The following is a 22863-nucleotide window of genomic DNA, read 5'->3' on the forward strand; positions in this document are numbered from 1 at the left end:
CGCTATACCGGAACCAAAACTCTTGAGGGCGCTTCTCTTCTTCATGTCGAGTTTTGGTATGTGATGCACAATGCGAACTGTTTACTGCCACCTATTGTACAAATAAGAAAGAAATAACATATTAGATAAATACAATTAATTTTAAAACGATATTAATACAAATTGCTCTATTTGATTAGCGAAGTCTGAAACGCTCTTGCATCTGTTTTGGAATTGTATCTATACATGGACATTTTTGAGTGACATTCTTGATTTCATTCATTGTTATGCAAACCCCAAGTTTGTATTTACTTATTGAAATGTCATCTTTGGTTTAAATGAATGTGGAAAAAAAAAAGAAATTATGCTTTTATCATAAAACCTCTTCTTTCTTTTTTTTTTGCAAAATACTATATCCTTAAAAGCAAATTCTCCGAAAGAAAACCTCTCTTCTGAGGTTCAAATATTAAATAAAAATGTATTTTGAGTCTATTGAACTTTCAAAAAACTGGAAAGCAATAAGAACTGTGTTTTTGTATGATGACTCAATTTGGACTGATTATTTTTTAAATAAAGGACCCTGGCCTGTTGTATTGTGACAATGATAATTGTTGTTATGAACATTTAATAAAATAAAAAATTATCGCAAACTTTTTCCTGTCATATACTGTTTGAGGCTGTCATTTTTTAATAGTTAAATGCCAGTAAAGTTCATTATCCCTTAAAGGGATAGTTCACCCAAAAATGAAAACGTTCTCATCATTTACTCACCCTCATACCATCCCAGATGTGTTTGACTTTCTTTCCTCTAAAGAACACAAAAAAAAGATTTGAAGAAGAATATTTCAGTTCTGTAGGTCATTACAATGCAAGTGACTGTTGACCAGACCTTTGAAGCTCCAAAAAGCACATAAAGACAGCATAAAAGTAATCCATAAGTCTCCAGTGGTTAAATCAGTCTTCAGAAGAAATATGATCAATATTTTTGTGTTACTATACATTTTCCTCCCTGCTCATTAAATGGCAATATGCATATATATATATATATATATATATATATATATATATATATATATATATATATATATATATATATACACACACATTTAATTATAAAATTATCAATTTCTTTAATTTTTTAATTTTTAATTTTTCACATCCCACAGCCAGGTTTGCACCTAACAGGTGTGTGAGTTTTTCCTTATTTGTAGTATAGATTGAAGTCTTTATTGTGCTGAGGTGGGAAAAGAAAGTGTCCCTAATTTGTGTGTAGTTTGAGCATGATGTTAAAAATATAATTCTGATTCCACTTCATTTTGTGTGCAGTGAGGGCACAGCCTGTTTTCTTTTGGTAGCATATGATAACTGAGTCTGTACATGGTCAGGACGTTTGAAAGTTTTGGGTCAGACACTTAGCTCAGGTATTCTGCTAATTTATATTGTCTGTTTAGACACAAATAGCATTCCAATTTGCTCTGTTTGGCTGTTTCTTTTTCCAATGTTTTAAGTATTTTATTTGTGTTTTTAAAATTTGGTTTGGTCTAGCTGAGGTCTAGCATGGTCTGTAATACAGGTAAACATCATATTATGCGACTACGCATTACTTTATGGAGAGATTACGCCCTACTAGATAAGTCTTGCATTAAGAACAGGTGCTGCAACCAAATTAAGCTCTGACTAAGTTACAAACTATCTAGTAAGCCCTTAGTGTGAACTTTACATCCTAACTTACGTGAGAACTTAAGCACAGCTGGTGCAACCCTACCCAGGTGTCCACACGCAAGTCAGAATTGAGGTAGGCTATGAAAACATGATCTTATTTTGACTCAAACATTATTGGCTCCTGTAGATGGACATCAGAAAATTCTTTGGACAAAGTAGGGACAGGAAAGCAGAAAGGAGGGATGAGTTTGAGGGAAGAAAGTCTTGATAAACAAACTACATCCTCAGCCATCAGAGTCAGGTTTCAGACATCAGATGAAAAAGCATCAAGTCTCAGGAAAACCTCTGTCAAATCTATGGAATTGCAGAGATATATATACACATTTTTGTGTTCTGTAGTACTGTCTTTTATTGTGTATTATAACAATGAATCAATCTTTTGGATATGAAATGAATAATTACATTTGCTAGTGCTAGTTTAGGACACTACATAAAGAGTTGGCAGTAACTACATGTTTACCTTTCCCAGTAAATGTTGCAGTGTTGTAATAGTGGGTTAAGCAAGGGAAGTTTGTATAGAGCATTGTGTTGCACACATCTTGCACGCAGCAGGCTTTCAAGAAAGAAAACAAACGATATGAGTAATGGGGGGCCTGTGCCCCAGTAGAGCTTTATGTCTAGCAATGCTCCTGGTTTTACGCTGGACTGGTGGTATATTTTTGCTGAATTCAGGCTGTAGAGTCTCTATTCGATGTTACCATTTTGTGAACTCTTGGCAATGTTGGGTAAGTTACTCTAAAGTAATTCATTACTAACTACTAATTACATCTTTTAAAGTGTAATTAGATTACTGTACTAATTACTCTGTCTGAAAAGTAATTGTGTTACATATTACCAGGGTTGGGGAGTAATGGAGTACATGTAATGGGATTATGTATTTAAAATACCAAATATAAGTAAATGTATTCCACTGAAGTTACAGTTTAATTCACTGGTAATTAGAATACAGTTACATTCAAAAAGTATTTTGATTACTGAAGAGATTACTTTGCATTTTATTGTCATTTGTTTAATATTATTCCTTTCAGATGGAAAACATTTATGCATATAAATGATCCAAAGTAAATTTGAACAGCGGTGAAACACTTTCTTATGATGTGTTACATTCATACGAGCAGACAGAGAATTACATTTGAAGTATGTTTAAAGTAAGTTTGGAGCAGAAGAAATAGAAATAAACCTTGTGTGAATTGTCAACCCTACAGAACTCTGCTGCACGCCTGATTACTCAGACCCCTATTTTTCATCATATCACTCCCGTCTTGCAACAACTTCACTGGCTTCCTGTCAAACAGAGGATCATCTTTAAAATACTTCTCATTACTTACAAAGCAGTTCATAACATGGCTCCTCTATATATCTCAGATCTTCTCCATTTAAACATCCCTACTCGTTCACTCCGGTCATCTCACACCTGCCATCTTTCTGTTCCCCTGCTCGTCTTGTCACAATGGGGAACAGGGCGTTTAGTCGCTCTGCTCCCCATCTTTGGAATTCCCTCCCTCCAGATCTTCGTACCATCAACTCATTTAATCTTTTCAAATCCAAACTCAAAACTCACTTGTTTAGACAATCATATTCCGCCTGACCCATATCACCTCAATGTTGTTTTGCCAATTTTATTGTTTACTGTTTTAATGGTTTTTATCTGTTTTGTACAGTGTCCTTGGGTGTCCTGATAAGGCGCTTTAAATAAAATGTATTATTATTATTATTATTTACATTAAGCTAAAATGCTATTTCTAGTCATTTTACATGCACATGTTACCAGACACGATCATATTTTTTATTTATATTTAATAAAATTCACGTTGGATCATAATTTCTTTTTTCTAGTAAGACCTTTGATATTAGGGCAAAAATCATATTCTTGATAAACATTGTTGTATTGTTTTTGTATCTAAAACAAGTGAAAAAATCTACCAATGCTGAAGAAGTAATCCAAAGTGTTTAGAATATTTTACTGACCTTGTGTAATCTAACGGAATACATTACAAATTACATTTTACAGCACGTAATCTGTAATCTGTAATGGAATACATTTCAATAGTAACTCTCCCAACCCTGCTTATTATAAATTACTTTCTTAAATCCTTATCATCCTCGACCAGATGAAAAATACAAGGATAGACATGAAACTGTTCTTTTCATTCTTTCAAATAAATCATATCAAATCAACTTAATTATTCATGGACTGGACAAATAATTTAAGGGGCAGCATTAAATTAGAAAACTACGGAAAAGGATTAGGGCCAAGCAATAATAAAAAAAAATAAAGCCATCTCGAGATTAAAGTCATTATAATGCGAGATTAAACTCGTTAAATTTCGAGAAAAAAGTCGAAATACAATCTTGAGAATAAACTCATTAAATATCGAGAATAAAGTCGTTGTGTTTCGAGAAAAAACTCGTTAAGTTTAATCTCGCATTATAATGACTTTAATCTCGATATTTAATGAGTTTATTCTCAAGATTGTATTTCGACTTTTTTCTCGAAATTTAATGAGTTCAATCTCGCATTATAATGACTTTATTCTCGAGATGGTTTTATTTTTTTATTATTGCTTGGCCCTAATCCTCTTCCGTAGAAAACATACATTTTAACATTAAACGATTTTAAATTCACTATTGTTTTATATAGAATTATTCTATAGTCTATACAGTATTTAACACAATTACATCAGAAGTAACTGTAATTAAATTACTGAAAAATTAAGAGTAACCCCTTACTTTAATTTTTACTATGAAAAAGTAATTTAATTACAGTAATTAAGTGCATTACACACAACATTGACTCTTGATTGGTAAGTGGACCCCAGTGATTTAAACTGTAACTGTAGTGGTATACAGTTACTTGTATTTTGTATTTTAAATACGTAATCCTGTTACATGTATTCTGTTACTCCCCAATCCTGGATGTTTATGCTGATGTATGTGTGCTTTAAGGATATGTTGTCTAGTTTAAAGTTATAGTTTTGATCTTTTGTGGAACGTCATTATTTTTGTCATTTTGAGGTTAACTGACAGGGCCCAAGTTTTTCATCTATTTTTATATATTTTTTAAAAGCATACAAATTTAAAAATTACCAGAACAAAAATGGGGATACAAAACAGATCTTTCCATTCTGCATATAAAAATTAGTTGAAAATAAATTTTCTTTGTAAATAAATTACAAGGCTTTTTTTTGCATACAAAGCATAAACATTAAATCGAACAATTTCCTTTTCTATTAGTCGAGAGGTTTTCATTGATTTTATATTTCTGGATAACACATTCAGTGAATGATAAAACATTTTCAGATCCATGCAAAAGAATTTAAAAGAAGGTTTAATAAACATAACTCTAGATTTACACTAGTGAAACTTCCCAAAAATAATTATTCATTTTAAAAGTGTCATCAATTATGTGAAAACCAGTGTTACAATCCAAGAACAGTATCATGGAGTCATCTATTGCGCTTACAATAGCTACCTAGGTCCAAAAGTCTGTAGAATAATTACAGGTGCAAAATAAATGTGTATGAAGTTTCAGGTTCAAGATTACAAAAAGAACATTGTGGTGAAACGTATCCTTTAAACTTATTTAGAAAAGTATTGCAAAGATAATATCCATGCAACACTTTAAAGTGAATTTATTTGATCTTATTATGCAGTAAAAATGTATTAGTCTCAGACTATATCTTGTCAGTGGAAGCATAGGAAAATGTTGTTTCCATTTCACAAGTGCCTTTGGGGTACAATTTAAAACTTGTGTGAGACACCTTCTAATGTGAAAATTATGCAGTAATTCTTATCCAAGATAGAGACACCTCCAATAAAAGGTTTTGGAAACTGTCCAACTACTGAGTTGTATCTAAAATGAAGTAATTTAGAAGAAATGCTTTTCAAAGCCAAATGTTATTCTCTAAATGAAGACCAATTGCTCATAAGCATACACTCACCTAAAGGATTATTAGGAACACGATACTAATACTGTGTTTGACCCCCTTTCGCCTTCAGAACTGCCTTAATTCTACGTGGCATTGATTCAACAAGTTGCTGAAAGCATTCTTTAGAAATGTTGGCCCATATTGATAGGATAGCATCTTGCAGTTGATGGAGATTTGTAGGATGCACATCCAGGGCACGAAGCTCCCGTTCCACCACATCCCAAAGATGCTCTATTGGGTTGAGATCTGGTGACTGTGGGGGCCATTTTAGTACAGTGAACTCATTGTCATGTTCAAGAAACCAATTTGAAATGATTCGAGCTTTGTGACATGGTGCATTATCCTGCTGGAAGTAGCCATCAGAGGATGGGTACATGGTGGCCATAAAGGGATGGACATGCTCAGAAACAATGCTCAGGTAGGCCATGGCATTTAAACGATTCCCAATTGGCACTAAGGGTCCTAAAGTGTGCCAAGAAAACATCCCCCACACCATTACACCACCACCACCAGCCTGCACAGTGGTAACAAGGCATGATGGATCCATGTTCTCATTCTGTTTACGCCAAATTCTGACTCTACCATCTGAATGTCTCAACAGAAATCGAGACTCATCAGACCAGGCAACATTTTTCCAGTCTTCAACTATCCAATTTTGGTGAGCTCTTGCAAAATTGTAGCCGCTTTTTCCTATTTGTAGTGGAGATGAGTGGTACCCGGTGGGGTCTTCTGCTGTTGTAGCCCATCCGCCTCAAGGTTGTGCGTGTTGTGGCTTCACAAATGCTTTGCTGCATACCTCGGTTGTAACGAGTGGTTATTTCAGGCAAAGTTGCTCTTCTATCAGCTTGAATCAGTCGGCCCATTCTCCTCTGACCTCTAGCATCAACAAGGCATTTTCGCCCACAGGACTGCTGCATACTGGATGTTTTTCCGTTTTCACACCATTCTTTGTAAACCCTAGAAATGGTTGTGCGTGAAAATCCCAGTAACTGAGCAGATTGTGAAATACTCAGACCGGCCCGCCTGGCACCAACAACCATGCCACGCTCAAAATTGCTTAAATCACCTTTCTTTCCCATTCTGACATTCAGTTTGGAGTTCAGGAGATTGTCTTGACCAGGACCACACCCCTAAATGCATTGAAGCAACTGCCATGTGATTGGTTGATTAGATAACTGCATTAATGATAAATTGAACAGGTGTTCCTAATAATCCTTTAGGTGAGTGTATATCTCACCGTTACAATTTAGTAAATCTGAAACAAAAATAATTCCCTTTTCAAACCAGTCTTTCTTAAATCTAGATTTGTTCTTAAATAACACATGTTGATATTCCATAATATAGATGAGTGTAGAGAAAATGTATGTTCAAAAGCGATATTCGAATCTTCCAGTGGTTGAAATGTACTACATTTGAAGTCACACGAAAGTAAACATTTTAGACCACCGCACTGATTAAAAAAACTTTTGGGGATATAAAACCATATCGAGTCGTCCTGAGCCAAGCAATGTTTTATCCGGTTGATTTTAAAAATGATATTATCAGTACTGAAATCAAGGACGTTGATCCACCCTCTGAAAGAGTTCTTATACCCTTTTTTCTTTTCACATATTCAGTCTTGTTCTTCCAAATAAACTTAAATAAAACCCTGTCAACAGCTAAGCACATTCTAGGACTCACATACAAGGATAGTGCAGGATATACAAGCCTTGATATGCCTTCAGCTTTGGAAAGCAGTACATGCCCAAGGATAGTCAAGTTCCTCTGAGACAGCAATTAAAAACATTCTTTGCTTTGTGCAGACTCTTAGAGGAAATCATTTCAACTCTTTCAGATGGACACTTACTAATTACAATACCAAGATATCTAACTGTTTGTTTCATCTTAATTCCACATATTTCTGAAATGTCAGAATTATGAATTGCCATAATCTCAGACTTGCTCTGATTAACAGAAAGACCAGAAGCATCTGAAAACAGTTTTAATGCATCTAATATAATGGGTACCTGCCATTTATCCTTCAGGAACAAACATGTATCATCTGTAAGTTGACTGATTAAAACAGTGTGGTCCGCTATTTGAATCCCTTTGATATTCGAACAAAGAGGTTAATAGTTCTGCGACCAACAAAAATAAAAAAGGTGAAAGAGGACAGCCTTGTCTAATACCTCTCCCGATGAGAAAACCCTTGAAGTCCCATTAGACAAGGGAACATTACATGTAATATTTTTATACAAGGTCTGTACAGTTTTCTCAAATTTTGGACCAAATCCAAATCGTGTTCTACGGTGTCAAATGCCTATTCAAAATCTAAAAACAGAATAAGTGCATCATGATTAACCAATTCAGAGTGATCTAAAAGATCTAAAACAAGCCGAATGTTATTTGAAATGTGTCGACCTTTCATGAAGCCAGATTGAGTGAGTGATATAACTTCTAAACATGGCTTCATTCTCCTAGCATATACTGCAGCTAATAGTTTATAATCAGAGCTAAGCAAAGTTATTGGGTGCCAATTATCTAAGACATTTTTATCTTTCTTTGGTTTTGGAATTAATGTAATTAGGCCTTGCGTCATAGATTCAAATAGTGTCTAAACATTCCTTAAAAACCTCAACTTTTAAATCATTCCAAATTGACCAATAGAATTCAATTAGCAAACCATCAGGGCCTGGACTTTTATTAAGTCTTTGTAATCAGAGTGTCCAATTCCTCCTAGTCATCTTCACAAGCAGCATGACTATCTTCACTTACAGTTGGAATAAATGGCTCCATTTTACAAAAAAAGAAAAAAATAAATTTAATAAATAAAATTATTAGAAATTTCTGAGTGAAAAAAAGTATTAAGATGCTGAAAAATTTAAATTCTAACCACTTTGCCCTTAATCTGATATATGCACCTTTGGCCTTCTCCGCATAAAAGAACATTCAGATCTTCCCTCAGTGAATACAACATCTCCTTGTCCTGTTCACTTGGAGAGGATAGATACAAAATATGATTTATCTCCTGTATAATCGCAGAGCTTCTTGACTTTCATGTGCATGTATGAGCTCAGTGAAGAAGATATTAATTCTCTGAATGTGATGACGTCATGGAAAAGTTCCAGAACGTTCCAGTTCTACGGACGGAAGCCATTTTGTTACAAGAAAGACGAGAGAACAGTTTCACCTTCTCGAAAAGACCAATCTGTTTTTCTGTTGCAGGTATTTTGAGCGTTTCTCATGCCAGCTAAGGTAATGCCTCAAATATTTGTTAATTATTATACCCACATGGAGCGATGATTTGTTTAGAATAGATCATTTGTTTACCACGTTGAATTGCTAACGACGGAAAAGATTACGCCAATTTCATTTAGCTGAACTGAGGGGGAAAAACATCACATTTATATATATATATATATATATATATATATATATATTAGTGATGTTTAAACGTAGACGATTTTTAGAACGATCTTGACCCTTTATGGAAATAAATCTCAAATAAAAGAGTCGATTTTGCTGACAAGCCAGATAAAAGGGCTGAAAGGGCCGTGTTGACAACGAATCTATACATTTGTGGTTTATAAAATATATAATTTAAATGCACAATTTTAGTTAGATGTAATGCAAATGTAATTGTACAGTTTTTTCGTATTTTGTTCAGATGAGGCAGTCGAAGAGAATGCGTTCTCCCATACTGAGAGAGGAGAGTTTAGAGGAGAGGAGAAAGAGACATCGACGAGACTCCCACAGCAGCGAGAGAGAGAATAAACACAGAAAACACCACCAGCATCACAATAACAGCGATGGGTGAGTATCAAAAACACTTCAGCATGCTCACGGTTGGCCTTCATTGGGATTCCTTTTAAACCATTGTTTTTGGACAAGATCTTGTTTTGAACGACTTTCTAGTATCAATATGTTTCCTGGAAGCTTCTTGGAAGACACTTGATTACAGGAACACAGTGTGACTTTGCGTGACCTAAATAAATAAGATTGATTTAAACTTGTATCCTGTTCCATGAAGTTAGTTATTTAATATGATTGAGAATGCTTGCTAAGTCAACATGAAATAAAAATGGACCCCATTTCCTTTTTTAAAGCGACATTATGTAACTTTTGGCCCTCTAGAGGTTGAAGCATTAAACTGCAAGTTATTTGCGGAAGAGCACTTGTTTTTCAGCTCTGGTCTTCTGGGTATGGTTGCAACAGCTGTGTAATGTCTTATGTAGTTTAGTGTGTAAAGTTCACACTAAGGGCTTAATAACTACTAGTTCGTTTGTAACCAAGTCAGTTGCACCTCCTGTTCTTAATGCAAGACTTAACTTGTATGTCCTAAGATCTCTGTAAAGTACCTCTATAAGTCGTTTACCTGTATTGATCCAATAAACAGCCTTTAAGTTTGCACACAGAACTGTTAAAAACTGTGAATTTCAGTTTGATCTTGTTATGGTTTATGTTCAAACCTTGTTTGCTCACATAAATATAAGCTGTAATAAATTGTATCCCCATTAAAATACGATACAGAATAAAAGTAGATTAGATATGTAGTATATTTGCCCTGTGTAAATAAAAATATATAGGAACTGGTGTCTAAAATAAGGGGTGATAAATATACTAATACAACAGGCTGGAAAAATAGACATTTATTCATTTTAGTATCCTGTATATATTTGGAATTTGTTGAAACTTGACACTGAGCGACGCATCCTGAAAACTGCACCGTTACAATGGTTTCATGCTGAAGAGACCCTTAAAGGTATGTTTTTTTTTTTTTTTCCTCTCTGGTAAATGTCAACATCATACTGTATGTCGAAAGATTTAAGCCTGTCACGCAAAACATGAGCTCATTGATGCAATAAAATAAAATATCAGTCAGCTTTTTTACTACAACCATTACTCCTGGTCAGAGGCTTCCATTAATATTTAGTTTATATGTAGGTTTACGTTCTACCCAAGTTTAATGGTGCAACGCTCAAATATTCAGTAGTGTGTAAATTGTGACTTAGTGCCCATTTACGTCACTACTACGGATGCACTGATACCACTTTTTCTCTTCCGTTCTGATTCCGTTACCGGAAATCTCAGTAACGGCCGATATCAATCTGATACCAGTGTTGCTTTTTAGCATAATCAGTTTAGAATATCTTGACATTATTGTATGGAAATAATTGGGATCTGACTGGTCTAAATTCAAACCATTATACACGTTTCAACTGTCTGGCAAATGAGGGTGTGCTAGTGCTTGTCAGGGCCAGTTGCGTTCCCACTGTCACTTCTGGGGCTTCATTGTGCATCTACGTGGCTTTCTCTGGGCCAATAGCCTGCCCGTTACACTTGGGTCAAACAAGGCCAACTTGGGATTGGGGCAGGGCCAGTGTTAAAGGCGGAGTTTTGCCGACTTGCAGGTTATGTATCCAATGCACAACGGTAAAGGTAGGTGGAAAGAATTTTTTGCGGGCACAGTAAAAATCAGTTAAAACGCACCATGGACTAAGTAGTGCACATAGAAAGAACTTTCCATTGTTCGAGATCATGGACTGTGTGTTGGACATCATCCCGCTGTTAGTGGAAAGACCACTAGGGAGTAATGCTAACTTATCTTGCTAGCTAATGTTTACAAACTATATAAACTCGATATTTGTGATAACTAGATAACATGATGCTTGAGCTTCCCTCTTGCTTGTAAAATGGGTGGGATGTGTGATGTTGGCACCATGGTTATGTGTTATGTGCCGGTTTAAGGGCAACGCTGCAGGGCTATTGGTCAGATGGTGGTAATGCAGATTGATTTTAGTACGTGGCTCGAAGCCTGAGGCTATTGACTGCGGCTAGCTGCTTGATCCTTGCAGTGGCCCGATAGGTTACCATAGTGAATTGGGGAAAGACAAGGACATGGTTTTGAACATGGATTTATTTATGTACTCGCTCAACAATTAATTTGTCAATTTTAACCAAAACAAATCTTACACAGTGCAGCTTTAATACATGTCCCTGTCTTATTGTGAACTTCTAATCAGTTTAAGTTATTCAGTTGTCTCTGAAAAGACTTAAAATCTTACTCTCTTACCACATGATATATTGAGACCACTTGTCAAATTAATTCCTCACTTATTTGGGTCAGTGACGTGACACAATTTAGTTTTTTTTGGTCCAGATCTATTATTATTCAAAAATGCATAACAAATGCAATTCACACAAAACAATTACTTGAATAAACCTTTACCTTCTATAATGAACATTCTTCTGAATTAATGAGAGTGGGTCTTAAAGTAAAAAAAACAAATCCTGTTTTTTAACTGTCAGAGACAGTAAAAAAATAAATCAAAGTCTCATTTAAATGGCTCACAAATTTCATGTTGACGTTAAGTAACCCTCACCATTCATTTATTTGTACTGCTTGAGAAGTACTTTTTTAACATAATTTATGGAGTTTTAATGGCTCAGTACACTGGGGATTTGACTTTGCATTTTTTCCATAGGCATTACCTTGAGACGAGGAGCTCAAATGAAAGATTGGAAATAAAAGAAAAGAAGTTCAGAGAATATGAGGATGATAGCCGTGCTGCCTGTAAAGACAAGGAGAGAAACCGGGACCGGGAGAGAGACAGAGACTGGCACCATTACAGCAAGTCCTCTGGAAACAGCAGGCGGAGCAGCCAGCACAAACACAAGCACCATCGCTCGCACCATCACTCAGACTCGGTATGAGCACTGTCCGCCTCCCTTTGCCATACAACTATCCTCTGTCTGTTTAATTTCCTCTATTTCTCCTTGTGGTCTGTTGGAGTTCCTCATGCCCAATATTGTCTGAATGAACGACAGCAAGGATGTTGGAAGAAGTAATTGCTATGATATTAAACGGATAGTTCACCCAAAAATGAAAATTCGGAAATCATTTACATCCTCTTGTCATCCTAAACCTGTATTATCCCAAACCAGAATGTTTTGAGCTGCTGTTTTCCATACAGTGAAAGTTAATAGTGGAAATGGAAAACAGCAGTTTGGACATTCTGCTAATTAAATCCTTTTTTTGTTCCACAGAAGAATGAAAGTAATATGGGTTTTGAACAGTATGATGGTGAGAAAATGTAATACAATTTTCATTTTTGGGTTCAAATAAATAAATAAAATTAGTCTGATAGAGCAGGAAATCCACAGTAGATAAAATGTTTAAAGCACCTCGGTCATGGAGGGTGGAAAATAGCAATTTAAATGTTGTTCAATTATAAATTGTTGTAACTGTCTACTTAATGGTTTGAGAAAGTATCTCATCTGAAAATATGTTGCCATTGTTTTTCTTCTGTAACACACACGATATGGTGGGCCCTGTGTGTATCTCGCGGGCTGAATTTGCATTGGCTGTTCCCTGTGGCCGGGCCTGACTGATGTGGGTATCTGAATGGGCCGAATCGCTTCCCCCCCCACTCGTTCTACCCTCGCTGAATGAATGAATGGCGCGTTCTGGTCCCCCCGATTCTCATGGGTTAATGGTGGTGGTGATGATGATGATGATGATGATGGCGGTGTTCCGAAATCCCAGAGGAGCCATCGCAGGAAAAGACCCAGGAGTGTTGAGGATGATGAGGAAGGGCACCTGATCTATCACAAGGGAGACATGCTGAGAGCAAGATGTATAGAATACACACTTTTCTGTATCTCTTTCTGTATCTTTAGATTTTTCACTGTTTGTTTTTTTTGTTTTGGGTCAAACTTAACATGTCACGTATAGTTCTAGGCTAATTTTGGGGGCAGTTGTGAAAGAACTCTTAAGACTTATTCAGATATCTTATCACCAGCCTAGTATTGTATTGTTCGTGTATCATTTTTGAATTGCTTTTCTATTTGGAGGGTTCCAAAACGCAGCAAAATCTTTTGTTAGGGTTTGATGTGATCCAGTCCATTGCATGGTTCTAACTGTTTCTCTTTAAACCCATAGATGAGATTATGTGCACACTCGGAGAGGGAGCCTTTGGCAAAGTGGTGGAGTGCATTGATCATTCAGAGTAAGTCTTAATGCCACATCTTATGAATTTGCTAAATAATTTCAATATCCATGGAACGGAAGACAATGTTAAAACCTGATTGACTTCCACCTTTCTGTTTGAGGTTCCTGAAATGATGCATGTTTAAAAATAATATTAGTTATTTTTATTAACTCTGCTGTTAATGAGGTTTTAACCATGTATTGTTTTAAAGTTGTCATGTTCTTTTCAGAAAGGGAACATGGTAACATTGTTTCTGTTTGGGGTCAGTTTGAACACGGTGAAGAAAAATACAGGAAATGGCATGATAAAACAATAAGCAACTAACTGGAGTGTACAGTACAGCGTAATGGTGTTGCTCTGATATCCAAATTTTGGTTTCAGTAGGATACCAGTCATGGTCCCTCTAAATTAATACTTTGGCAACAAAAAACTTGCTTTAGAATACTGATGAAAGTACACAGAAAAGGACTTGATTTAAAAGGCCTGCAGTTCTCGGTCATTCTGAAGTGTGCAGCACATGTAGACTGTATATTTCATTACATTACATCCTTCTGCTGTTTAATGATTACTCTTGGTGATATTGTTGATTTAATATAAAAAATGTCATCCTGTAAAATGTAGCTAATTGCACCACACTAGTATGATAACGCATTTAGCAATAAGATGATATCGTACCATTTTAAATGGTTTGATATTGCAATATGTTGTTAGTAGCGGTATACTGCACAACCCTAGTCTATACCTGGAGTCTCTGAGACCCACAACAGCAGTAATATAAACTTTTTCATATAGGACTTTTGAAGAAAGTTTTGTTACATCTAAATGATGTCGATTCTATCAATTCATATGGCTATATTTCAGTTATAATATCCATTTTGCTGTCGAATTCAAGAAATTCTCTCTCAGCTTATGCTGTTAATTACATAGGGGACCTTCTAACTAGGTACATTACGAAATATAGTTTTTGCTTTTCATCGTTATTGTCACATTTTAGCTTTTAAAAATGTACACACCCATGCATTCCATAAATAAATATGATGTATTGCATAATTTTTTTTTTTTATAAATAAATGTACAATATACAAATATTTTTTTTCTTTTAATCAACTGAATATCAGGAACAGAAAGGGTATTAAAAGAGACCTTATACAGTGACAAATTAATTGCATGGATCTCGTCTTTGACGCATTTCCACAAGTCAAATCAAACTTTAACTTTCAACTCACTGCTGAACAACTTAATATTGACCTGTTTCACGTGAAGTCACTATATGACTGTTCTGCCATGTTTGTGACCAAAATGCCATTTAACTTCAATGTGCTGTGCGATGTGACAGTAGTCTGCGAAATTTGTTTCTATTTATAATATTTGAAAAAGATACTGCTGTTTAATTACCAGAACCTAAATGTAATTTCTTTCAATAAAATTTTTTCTTTTAAGTGACCCTGCTTTGATTTCGAGTTCAAATGAAGAATGCGATACATCAGAAAATCAATATTTGCGTTCAGCACAGATATTTTGGGCACGGATTGTGCCGTTGCCTGATATGTTATTTACGCATTTGGCAGACGCTTTTATCCAAAGCAATTTACAGAGCACTTATTACAGGGACAATCCCCCCGGAGCAACCTGGAGTTAAGTGCCTTGCTCAAGGACACAATGGTGGTGGCTGGGGGGATCGAACCAGCGACCTTCTGATTAACAGTTATGCGCTTTAACCCACTGTGCCACCACCACTCCGCATATACGAAATTCCTTTGGTGTATCGAGCTTTTATAGAGTGCAATTCATTGTTGGTGAATCTCTCTCCCCATACTGTACATGTAAACATGATTTTAGTGTACTGGAATCACACGCTAACCATATCTGTGTAAAAGTTATATGCAATATTACAATTTTGTTGCCATGAGAATGAAACCCTGTATTCTCTGTATTGGTTGTAAGATATTAGAATTGCCTTAGTCTCTCTCGAATCCTTAAACAGAATATGAGGGTTATTCTTGAGTGTTAATTTAATATTTATGAATAAGAGAAGGCACTTGTGTGGATTCACTGAATTTTGTCTATTATATTAAAGATATTACTGTCTGTTGTTATTGCAGTGGAGGAGCTCGAATAGCTCTGAAGATCATTAAAAACATTGAGCGCTATCGAGAGTCAGCACTGTCTGAGGTGGAGGTGCTGGAGCAGATGAACTCGCTCGACTGTGACAGACGATAGTAAGTGCCTGAGAAAGCAGATAAAATGGCTCTGTGTTGGATCAAATGATGAACAGTCACTAATATATCACACCTAGCTCCAAATTTACAGCCTCTAGGGTGCACAGAAGTCCAGACTACACATTTGCAGTGGAATATTTCATATTTGCTTTCTACTTTCTCCAGTGCCTGTGTGCGTATGCTTGACTGGTTTGATCACCATGGGCATGTGTGCATCGCCTTTGAGCTGCTGGGCTTGAGCACTTATGATTTTCTGAAGGAAAATAACTTTCAGCCCTTCTCCATCAACCATATCAGACACATGGCCTACCAGATCATCAGAGCAGTGAGATGTGAGTCATACAGTTTTTCTGTATATGTTTTGGACAAAACAAATCAATGTTTTGATCTTAATATTTTGTTCATATTTGCTTTTTTTTGTTTTAGTTCTTCATAAGAATAAGCTGACACACACAGACCTGAAACCAGAGAATATCCTCTTTATCAATTCAGAGTATGACATCAATTACAATCCGAAAATGGTACAGAGAGAATTTGACTTTATTTGAAATAAATATATATGGCAAAAGTGAATGTGGCATCGACCCTGACATCATGTGTAAGGCACTAAATATTTATGTGGTTTTGAATTGCAGAAAAGAGATGAGAGAACTCTGAAAAATCCTGATGTGAAAGTTGTTGATTTTGGCAATGCAACCTATGAGCATGAACACCATACATCTGTAGTGTCAACAAGACATTACCGGGCACCGGAGGTTATTCTGGGTAAGGTGCTATGGATGCTTTTGTTTAATTCATGCAGTCTGACTAGGGCACATTGATGACACATTAGCTGTTATTGTTTGGATAGTGAGTTATTATTGAAATGTCTGTTTTGTTTCTAACAGATCTGGGCTGGAGTCATTCCTGTGATGTGTGGAGTGTGGGATGTATTCTTATCGAGTATTATCTGGGATCAACTCTATTTCAGGTCATTGTCTTTTAGGGTTTTCTCATTTTAAAGGAACATTCCAGGTTAAGTTCAAGATGAGCTCAGTTAACAGCATTTGTGGCATCATGTTATATACCACAAAGATTAATTTCGACTTGACCCCCGTTTGTTCAAAAAGTTGTTTAAAGTGGAAGTGAATTGGGCCACACCATAAATGCTGAAACACTGTTTAAAAAGTATAGCCACAAGACAAGTCTATACATGTTAACCTGATTTAGTTTAAAAAGTCAGAAACAAAGTTACTTAGTGACTACGTTTTTGTGTGGATTTATATTTTAGACACATGACAGTAAAGAGCATCTGGCCATGATGGAGCGAGTGCTGGGCCCCATACCTACCTACATGCTGCAGAAAACAAGGTAATATTTCAATGCTTCAATATTTACATTCAAGTATTGAAGCACTTTATGGGTTGGTTACTGACAAGATATTTAATCGTGATTTCACCTGTTTGCAGAGATAACAAGATTTTTGTAACTGTTTGAACTAAATCTAGCCTAAGTACTTAAAGCTTTGCAATTTTTCTCATTTTGCAGGAAGCACAGATACGTTTGTCATGATAAACTGGACTGGGACATGCACAGCTCCTCAGGGCGTTATGTCAGGAAGCAGTGCAAGCCACTGAGAGTAAGTTTGTCATCCAAGTCATTGTGTCATGTTATGTTAGCTTTGTGTCTGTGGTGGTTTTGTGTTTGCTTTAAGTCACTAAAACCTCTATGAAAGGCTATATAATATGTTTTTTACACTTTAGGATCATTTCTGAACTTTTTATTTGAATTCTTTCCTAAAGCAATACTTGGCCTCCAGGAGCTCTGACCACGAGCAGCTGTTTGATCTCATAGAGAGGATGCTGGAGTATGATGTCACCAAGCGGATCAACCTGGATGCAGCCCTCAAACATCCGTTCTTTGACTGTATCAGGAAGCGCAAGAAGTAGTGTTGATCTCACTGCTCACTCTAGTTCCTCTCTGGGAGAGGCTGTTAATGACTGTATCAGTCCTCTGCATAGATTAACTGCTCTCTTATTGTTCATATTTATTATGCATGCTTTTTGGTTGAGGGTATGTGACTTGTTACTCTTTGAGTTGTCCAATGATTTTGTCATTTATCATGTAATTGTATCACATGACGGAGATTCAGATGTGTAACTGTAAAGAGAATGAGCTTAAGTTTACTAGACAGTTTTGTTGTTTTATGTTGTTAAATGTGCTCTTATGTGTAAAATTGTTGTGTAATTAAGTCATAGAGTTAGTATGATATGTATGAAAGTAGTAATATTTGTTATATTTTGATTTTTTTTCCATAATTTCAAATAAAATCAGGTCACTTGTCAAAAGTCATTCGTCTCATTTAGATGTAATGTTCTCATGCAGTCAGAAGGGGGCGGTAGATAGCTGCTCTACATCTTCAATCAGAGATTGTACTTTGAGTCTAGGCAAATTCTTCTGGGTTGGCACTGTGTTTGGTAAATGGACCAAGCTTTTGCGCAAATTAATGATGCCTTTAAAATAATTATATTGGTTCTTATGTCTAGTGCTAAAGGGAAAACCTAAGACTTCACAATTAATAGAAATATTTGATGTTTTTATAGTGGTTATTTTTGTGTGTGGATATATTTAAAGCTATGCCAAAATGCAAATATAAGTGATTTCAGTTTTTTTTTACATTTTTGTTTTATAAACCATAACCTGTTATTGTCGAAGACAACAAAAGTCAAGATGAAATGGAAATGCATTGGTAGAAAGAGGGAAGAGTGAATGTGCTTATAACCAATATGATATTCAGTTGTAGGCTATTGTATAATATAAATGGTATCAAACCAGTGTTGAGGACAATTACATTAAATAGTAGTCAGTTACAAATTACTTCTCTGAAATTGTATTCAGATTACTGATTACCTAATCGAAAGTGAAGTGCACAGAGGTTTGTTTTTCTGCTCATTTTTGTGTCCCTTCAGCTGTCACGGAAACAAATGTGCATATGATAATAGTTTGTTTTAAATGTAGCCTACTCTACATAAAGAATAGCTTATTAAGAAATACATGTGACCAAGTAATGTACAGAAAAATAATTAATTTATTTGGAAGTCAGGGACTGTAGTCTGATTACAAAAATTTCAATTGTGCAATTTAAATTTGAATGCATTTTTACCAAAAACCTTAATTAGATTACAGTTATGATTACTTTGTTTGTAATCCGATTACAACTAACACTGATCATAACTGATATAACCGAAGAATGAGTTAATAGATCAAAAAACATTTGTATATACAGTGTATTCTGAATTCAGACAGATTTAACAGTGTGACCTAAACCTATCACCCTTACTTTTCATCCAATTGAACCTTCTTATAAATATGATTTTGTATAGTTATTAAAAGAACTCAAGCACGTGGGACAAATCCGCAATTAATTCCTGTTTCTCTCGCGTTATTAAGTGATGACTGCCCTTAAAACAACCTTTAGTAAATCCACAAGTCTTTTACAAACACCCTCTGTGCGGAGAAAACAATGTGATACAGAGAAAGTTCTCAAGATTATTCACAGCTGCCTCTGGACTATCTGATTCTTCCAGCCTCTTGTTTCACGCTTGATGGACACTCACGCCACACAGAATGTCACGGGCTGCGTCTCAAAACATCGCAGCTCCCTAACTAGACAGCATACTTAGGCATCATAGGCACGCGCAGCATTTTTGCACATTTGCAGCGCATACTGACGGCCAAACAAGCTGCACGCGCCTGACGAGGCTCTCTAAGTAGAAAGCATACTAGTTTTTGAGACACATCCGTTGTGTTCAAAGCCCCGTGTGCTACACAACTCTGCTCAGTCTGACAGACACATCTCATCGATCAAGAGCTGATCATTAGGTCACCTAGCTATTGGAAAATAATCAGATATTTTTTTATTATTATTATCATGGATTCATCTGGGAATAGAAACACAGAAGGGAAACAGAATGCTCTGCAAACTCTCTATATGCGCTATGTAGTGTCTTTCCCAACTATAGTGTGTTTCGTCTTATCTCTGAGTTCAATAGCGGTGTGTTTTCTGATGACTTTTAAAACGCATCAAATGGAGAGTCGCCTGCACGCGCTGGAGATCAAGATGACTGACATCTGTCAAGAATCATCAGACGTCTCTGTTTCACAGGATCTGCGGGATTCAATTGAGACACTCTTAAAAGAGGCAAGTTTATTATTTTAAATGCTTTAAAGATGTAACAGCCATTAATGCTACTCTTATTTTGCTGTCGTGTCAGTTATGTTAGACTAAACAGAGGACTTGATGTTATTCTATTAAAGGCAGATCATGACTCACAATTAGTCATAAATGTTCTCATTAATCCACACCTACTTAGATTTGTTCCAGTGCCAACTAATTGATTGAATAAGCAATGGTGGCAAATTAATCAAGTGTTAAAAGAAAGTGACAGATTTGAATTTGAGGATTCATGTGTAGTGTTAGTTTGAGCAACAGCTTTTAAAACTCTGTCTGTCTGTCTGTCTGTCTGTCTGTCTGTCTGTCCGTCCATCTATTTTAAATGTATAGTTATAGATTTGCTTATAAATCAGTATATGTGCTGCAACAAGTGTATGCGATAAAGCTATTTAAAAACGTTTTACAAGTACATTTCTGTTTGTAATAATGAAATATAACATATTATATGACATATTATACAAACCATATGAAAATGTCACAGCATATATATGTATATTGTTATTTATAATTTATGTAAATAACATTTTGTGTGTGTGTGTGAGACAGAGGCTGAATGAAGCGATGCCGAAACTGCGTGTGGCAAGAGAAGTGACACAAGACTGCAACTGTCCTCCAGGTACGTCCATTTGATGGGACATTGTTTCTGCTCTGAAAGTCCCAAAATGAGCTGGTGTGCATCCAAAACACCCTTACATGCCTATGGGATGGAACCTGATAAAAAGTGTGATAAATGTGGCACTGTCTTGTTTCTGAGCTTTGAAGTGGATGAGGAGAGATCAGTTGTAGCTGGACAGATCAGAGTGCTGAAACAGTTGTGTATGTTGTTGTAATTGTTTGGCGCTCTGTTAGGAATCAGATTTGTAACTGTCACTATTCCTCTGAGGTTTAGAGCAATGCTACATAACTAGGATACTTGTTTCTGATAAGTCGAACACAGCATTCTGTGGTCAAATGTTTTAATATAATGACCGCTAAACTGTATAATTGTCTGTTTCCCAGACAAGTTATTTCTTAGTTTAGCTAGTTTCATGTCTCATCACTCTGTGGTCACTTCATGTCTCACATAATACCAACATTTTCACTCAATTTTATATTTTACGTCCATTTATTACTTTATATGCTAAGAAGCCATGGAATAAGTGGGGTTATACAGTCAGCCAGTCATTATCACAAAATAAACCCATTCAGGATGATGGAAGACCCCTCTGCTTTTCAAGGTTTATTTTGCAGTAATGACCGGCTGATTGTTCATTATCCAAATCAGCATGTTAAACCAGCCCTGAACATTCAGCTTCCCACTAATGGTTTTCCATAAAGCTGCACTACGTAACTTTGTGCTCTCTAGCGACATCTGTGGTTGAAACTTAAAATGACAAGCAATTTGCGAAAGAACACTTACGTGATTCGTGTTTCGGCATTAGTCTCTTGGCGGATGAATCTCATGATTTGGGCTTACCTGGACATCGCCTGTGTTGTGTGTGATCATGACGGGAGATATTCAGAGCCGGAGTCATAAGGTGCTATTTTCATGTTGATATAATATTATACGATTATACATTTAAAACTGAAATATTACTTTGCTTTGATGAAGATAACATGTATTCACATATTTTGAATGAATTAATTTTACACTCAAAGTGCTTTTACATAGAGAACAGGGGCCTCAGTTACACCAATCACTACCAGTATATTTTAATATAATTTTTTTCAAGTGTTTTATCTATTATTAATTTTGTATTGTACTTATCAATTTAAGAGGTGATGCTCGTGATATTATGATACGAGTTCAATGGAAGACTTTATTATTTGTTTATTATATTATACAGCCTCACTCTGTGAGTGTTACTGAACTGAACTGTAGTTTCTTTCTTCTTTTAAACGGCTACTCTTAAACTAAAACAGTGCATTACCGCCATCTACTGTTTACATGGGAATGAGACTGCCAGATCTTCTTTACCATGTTCACTGACATGACGTAATGACGCAAGGATGAACGCCATAAGCCAGCGATTTCGCACCAAATTGGACCCAACAACTCACAATACAAATAATTTTTATAGGCTCTTTATCTGGGAGAATTACAGCTAGTGAGGTTCAAAAGTCTGAGCTCACTTGTTAAGTTCTTCTTTTTATATTTCTAATGTAATAGTTTTTTATATAAAAAAAGTTATATAATCAGCATAACAGCTTGAGAGAAATGTTACACTGAAAAATTATCATTTGAGATTTGAGCTGGTCTTTCGTGCAAAAGAGTTAATATGGTCAACATCACAAATTTGCTAATTTGATTAGTTAAAGATTAGTTATAGATTGATTAGTTTGATTAGAAATAGTTCAGAATATTTTTGTAAATTTACATTAATATTCCCTTTGTTACGGGTTTATAAAGGGGTTTATTAATGACTAATAAGTCATTTATGAATGCTTTATTAACCATTTATATGCAGTTATAGCAACATGTGTAAAAAAGCCAAAAAATCTATAAGCACTATAACTTGCATGTCATAAATGCTTAATTAATACACTTATTCATACATATATAAATCATACATAACATAACATACCTAAAATTCCCTAATTCATGATTTATGTCACAATGTAGCCAAATAGACTATTATATTGAGATTAAATGATGTCAAAGATGTCATTTTGTCATGTTGATGTCAAAAGAATGATTTTACTCAGTCCTTGTTACCTAAAGTCATCTATAAAAACACTTTTCAGGTCTTCATGCTTCATAGATCTTCTATGACCATTGAACCATACTTTATGTACAGATTTCTTATGTTGGAAACTTCTTGACAGATTCTTCATATGTGTCCACTTTACAT

The 22863-nt window shown here is 35.5% G+C and overlaps 2 protein-coding genes across 4 annotated transcripts in view; both read left to right on the forward strand.

Moving 5' to 3' along the window:
* Nucleotides 1–8633: 8633 nt before the first annotated feature.
* On the forward strand, nt 8634–18146 carry LOC127659464 (dual specificity protein kinase CLK4-like). 3 transcript variants are annotated; one of them, XM_052149304.1, is made up of 13 exons: nt 8634–8834; nt 9277–9422; nt 12095–12317; nt 13156–13246; nt 13552–13618; nt 15703–15819; nt 15985–16151; nt 16246–16340; nt 16455–16584; nt 16707–16789; nt 17090–17169; nt 17347–17437; nt 17601–18146. In XM_052149304.1, exons 1-13 carry the CDS (start codon nt 8667–8669, stop codon nt 17745–17747), a joined length of 1605 nt encoding a protein of 534 aa, XP_052005264.1. In that variant the 5' UTR covers nt 8634–8666; the 3' UTR covers nt 17748–18146. The 3 variants fall into 3 exon arrangements, with proteins under 3 accessions (XP_052005264.1, XP_052005265.1, XP_052005266.1); XM_052149305.1 differs by having other exon boundaries at nt 8707–8864; XM_052149306.1 differs by lacking the exons at nt 8634–8834; nt 9277–9422; nt 13156–13246 and having other exon boundaries at nt 12170–12317.
* Nucleotides 18147–19653: 1507 nt separating this feature from the next.
* The window catches only part of col23a1a (collagen type XXIII alpha 1 chain a), a 227613-nt gene continuing 224403 nt past the window's right edge, over nt 19654–22863 (forward strand). Inside the window, exons 1-2 of the mRNA XM_052149329.1 lie at nt 19654–19999; nt 20579–20648. Of these exons, the coding sequence (XP_052005289.1) occupies nt 19730–19999; nt 20579–20648 (340 nt within the window). The 5' untranslated portion in view covers nt 19654–19729. The remainder of the gene's footprint in view (nt 20000–20578; nt 20649–22863) is intronic.

Source organism: Xyrauchen texanus, chromosome 19 (genome assembly GCF_025860055.1).
Source record: "Xyrauchen texanus isolate HMW12.3.18 chromosome 19, RBS_HiC_50CHRs, whole genome shotgun sequence".
Lineage (NCBI taxonomy): Eukaryota > Metazoa > Chordata > Actinopteri > Cypriniformes > Catostomidae > Xyrauchen > Xyrauchen texanus.

What these genes read in the sequence shown, in the direction of transcription:
- LOC127659464 (XM_052149304.1), top strand. Translation starts at nt 8,667, where the DNA reads ATGTGCATGTATGAGCTCAGTGAAGAAGATATTAATTCTCTGAATGTG. An exon ending in AGACATGCTGAGAGCAAGAT is followed by an intron (nt 13,247 to 13,551) that starts GTATAGAATACA and finishes TTAAACCCATAG; the next exon opens with ATGAGATTATGTGCACACTC. An exon ending in TGGGATCAACTCTATTTCAG is followed by an intron (nt 16,790 to 17,089) that starts GTCATTGTCTTT and finishes TTTATATTTTAG; the next exon opens with ACACATGACAGTAAAGAGCA.